General features: G+C 35.7%; 1 protein-coding gene across 1 annotated transcript; it reads right to left on the reverse strand.

Annotated features, from left to right (window-relative positions):
• Positions 1–3,343, reverse strand: LOC136202004 (protein OVEREXPRESSOR OF CATIONIC PEROXIDASE 3). The gene is made up of 4 exons (XM_065992415.1): positions 3,112–3,343; positions 2,465–2,845; positions 1,915–2,226; positions 1–582 (listed from the first exon to the last, which is right to left on the reverse strand). The coding sequence occupies exons 1-4, from the start codon at positions 3,310–3,312 to the stop codon at positions 394–396; spliced, it is 1,083 nt and encodes a 360-aa protein (XP_065848487.1). The 5' UTR covers positions 3,313–3,343; the 3' UTR covers positions 1–393.
• Positions 3,344–3,933: the final 590 nt, after the last annotated feature.

The following is a 3,933-nucleotide window of genomic DNA, read 5'->3' on the forward strand; positions in this document are numbered from 1 at the left end:
TAAAGAATTATAGCAATTATATTCCATTTGTCACAGTTAGAGAACTAAAGATAACATGTAAGCAATTGAGTCTCTCATAAATGTTTTGTGTTACTTTCAAATGTAAATATTGCCTGTACACAAAAATATTGATAAATCAAACAAAGAATCCCCATTTGAAACTTGATGAAGTTCATCTTGTATACATATCTCAGGGTTCGAACATATAATATAACGAGCATTCATATACTAGATTTCAGAAATATTTGTGCCTACAATCAAGTGTTAGTGTAAAGAACATGATTCTTAGACTTCAAAAATGCACTAAAATGATAGAAAAAGGGTACGCTATGTCGAATAAGTTCCGCACGATGGTCATCAATCAGAAACACAGCAAATATACAGATTGTTTCATCAGGAAGAAGCAGTTTCAGGAACTGAAGGAACAGGTTCAGGAACAGAAGAAACAGTTTCAGGAACAGACCTTTGAAATGAGGCACGCTGTTCAGGAACACCATCTTCATTGCGTTTATCTTCGAACCATTTCACCACTTTTTTGCGGGGAAGATTTGTTACTTGCACAATACTGCTAACCATAGCATTCTGCATTGTTGATAAACGAAAAGATGGTATAAGGAACTCAACTAATACTAATACAGCATAGTTTATTCAGACAATAGCAAAACAATGCACAATCTCATATGTAAAAGCAAAAGCACGACGCTAGGGCTTGGAGCTCGGAACAGGGGTGTCAAAACCAGTTATCATGTCATAATCTATATATTCCAAATGATTATATATGATATAAATGACACAAAAACGATAATTGTGTCAAATAGGTCGTGTCAAGCGGGTTATCTCTGTAAATCGTGTTGTCGTGTTAGTTGTGTTGTCGTTTTAGAAATCGACAGCTCTACCCAGAACATTGGTTGTTCTATTCTATACTCGGAGCCTGTTTACAGTCAAGAACCTAATAGATCATTGAAGTTTGGACGCTATATTGCAAGATAAACTGTAGGAAGAGATAAAACTGAAGCAATGACAAAGTATTGCTTTGGAGCAAATGATTTCAGAAACTCAAATAAGAAACTGATGATAGTCACTAATAGTCTACTGCCACGTGGACAAATGAAAAGAGCTAGGTCCAACACTTCTCGTAGGACGCTCAACCGAGTGGCCTGATATGATATCCTGCAAAACAAACGGAGTACGCTAGGCAAGCCTTCACAGGTATCAGGCTGCCATTCCAAGGTTCCCAAGAAAAATGGCAGTCCACTAGACACCACGACCCTACCAAGTAATGATGACTGGGCTCCTATAGGGTTGCAATTTCTGACACGAAAATACGATTTGCAGAGATAACCTGATTGACACAACCCGTTTGACAAGATTGTCATTTTTGTGTCGCTTATATCACATATAATCATGTGAAATATATAGATAGTCTTAGACAAATTGTTTTGACATGCAACGCTCTTATGTAAAGGCATTAATAGTTAGAGGTGTGGCATTCTATTTTCAACACCTCATCTCTTGATCTTCTTCTATTTTGAACCCTGAGACTAACTTAAGTATCAGAATATAGGCGCTGGTCACCGGCCTTGTTCTACCTTACTTATATTGTAGTTCAGGACAAAAGGGACTATTTCAGAATTGGCTGAAATTCTCCAGACAAAAGGGACTATACTTCATTTGTCTTGCTCCTTGGAACACTCTAATCATTGAGAAAGAAGGGTGTTCTATCTGGCACGTGCTCAGCGGAAACGAGACTTATTTCTCAAAGTTGATTTTTGAGTAGCAAATAGAAGGGAAAATAATATGCATATGCAACTTCTAATACTATTGGACAATATAACCAGCTCCTTAACACTAATTCAATTCACACTATTTCTACCACAAATATTGCTTTATCATTCTAAGGAAATCTTTACTTACAGTTGGCCTCTTTGTTCTTCTATAAACTCTTTCAAGAGTATCAACATGTACTTTCTTCAGTCTCTTCTGAGCAGACCAGCTGTGCCGCAAAACATGTACTGGCAACTCTTTCTCACTTTTAGATTTCACACCATCTACAATTGGCTTATCAACCAAATCGAGTTCAATTGGATTGGTTTGTGGAAATGATGGAATTGGTGCAGGCTCATCAGGCAAAGAAGCACTCATCATAACAAGATTAGGAGGTGGGTCACGTAGCAACTCAAGGACAATGGCCCTATCAAGGCAAAGCTCAGCAGCAAGGTTTTTTATCTGAAAAACAAGACAAATTTCATTTTTTAAGCCAGAACATCTTGCAATTGGAACTTAATTCAGTAAGAATCAACAAGGTTTTTGATCTGAAAACAAGACAAATTTCATTTTTGAAGCCAGAACATCTTGCAATTGGAACTTAATTCAGTGAAAACCAGCTTCGATCAATTCATTTCTGAGTTCTAAACCTGGAAAGTAGCAATTAGATAACTATATAAACATGGAATAAGAGGCTCACACTGATTTTTCGCCGTCCATTTTTTAAAGCACGAGCCAGCCTTCGGAACTGCCAATTCTTAAGCTTCACTTGTCCTTCCTCTTCTTCCTCCTCCCCTTCTTCTTCTTCATCATCTTCTTTGATATCATCAGAATCTTCAGCATCATCTCCAGTTAAGTTGATCATATCTACATCTTCATCATCATCACCAACTCCTAGAACCGCCTCTAACTCGCGTTGAAGTTTTTCTAGGTCTTCCTCACTTATATCATCATCAATATCATCACTCATGGATGTACCATCATTTTTAAGGTCTTCTTCGAGCATACTAAACAATGTCTCAAAGGCATCTTCATCTATATCCCTTTCTTTCTCTCTTGAATCCTCAGGACGCGAACTTTTCTTTAGGAAATGAGGCATGGAAATTCAGAAAAGTAAAACAACATAAATTAGCAGGGAAAATACACAATTACAGAACCATAATGATTTGAAGCTGCTCAAAAACTAGAAATTCTCACTAATTTCAAAAATTAATTTATATATAGAGCATTTCAATTCTCGAAAATTAAGAGTTGCTAAGAAATTGAGAGTGCAGTTTGTAACTAACTAAGCAGCAGAGAACTGGAACCTAACTCCGAAATTTGATTAGTTTTATTTGGAATACTTACCTTCTTTTTCTTTGAAGAAGAAGAAATTGCAGAGTTATTGTTTCGACGGCGAGCGAAAGCGATGATAGAGGAAGCAAGAGGACGGGAAGGCAAAACTAGACCCGGTGACCTGAGATTTCCGGCGAAGACTCGCTCAGCGTCACAAGACGGCCATCTCGTTAGCGCAGCAAATGCCTTCAAAGATGACAATGGTACTGCCATTTTCGCTATGAATCTCCAAACAGAAAAAATCTCATCCCTCGTCCAAAATATATATCGAACACTTTTAGCTAAAAAATATTACTAGTTTGACACAATTGTTAATATTTATTACATTTATATCATATAAAAATCATATCATTGTTAATATTTAGGTAAATATTTAAGGGAATGTCAGGAAAAGAGAAATAGGAAAAAAAAATAGGGGAAAGTTCAAATAAAACCCATGTGGTTTCACTAATTTTCAGATAAATGATTGTGGTTTACTTTTTATCAAAACGAGGATTGAGGTTTCGCACTTTTAATAATGCTATTAAAACTATCTTTAACGACCTGAAAATGAAAATTTTCAAGAATTAAAGTTGTTCAATGTCATATTTTCTATGGAACTACATTTTCGATTTTAGAAAATCATCTTTTTTGGAACTTTCTCTCTCTAAACATTAACTTTCTCTCTCTTTACCAAACATCATCTAAATAATCTCGAAATAAAAAAGTTGAAGAATTAAAGTTGCTTAGAATATTAGTAGTTCTTAAAATATGTCATTTATGAAGTTGTTAAGGGTGATTTTAATAGTATCAATCGAAAAAGTCCTTATTTTGCTAAAGTTGAAAACCTTAGTT

The sequence above is a fragment of the Euphorbia lathyris genome, chromosome 8 (genome assembly GCF_963576675.1).
Source record: "Euphorbia lathyris chromosome 8, ddEupLath1.1, whole genome shotgun sequence".
NCBI classification, from domain to species: Eukaryota; Viridiplantae; Streptophyta; class Magnoliopsida; order Malpighiales; family Euphorbiaceae; genus Euphorbia; species Euphorbia lathyris.

What these genes read in the sequence shown, in the direction of transcription:
- LOC136202004 (XM_065992415.1), bottom strand. Translation starts at nt 3,312, where the DNA reads ATGGCAGTACCATTGTCATCTTTGAAGGCATTTGCTGCGCTAACGAGA. An exon ending in CTTCTTCAAAGAAAAAGAAG is followed by an intron (nt 2,846 to 3,111) that starts GTAAGTATTCCA and finishes CATTTCCTAAAG; the next exon opens with AAAAGTTCGCGTCCTGAGGA. An exon ending in ATGGACGGCGAAAAATCAGT is followed by an intron (nt 2,227 to 2,464) that starts GTGAGCCTCTTA and finishes CTTGTTTTTCAG; the next exon opens with ATAAAAAACCTTGCTGCTGA.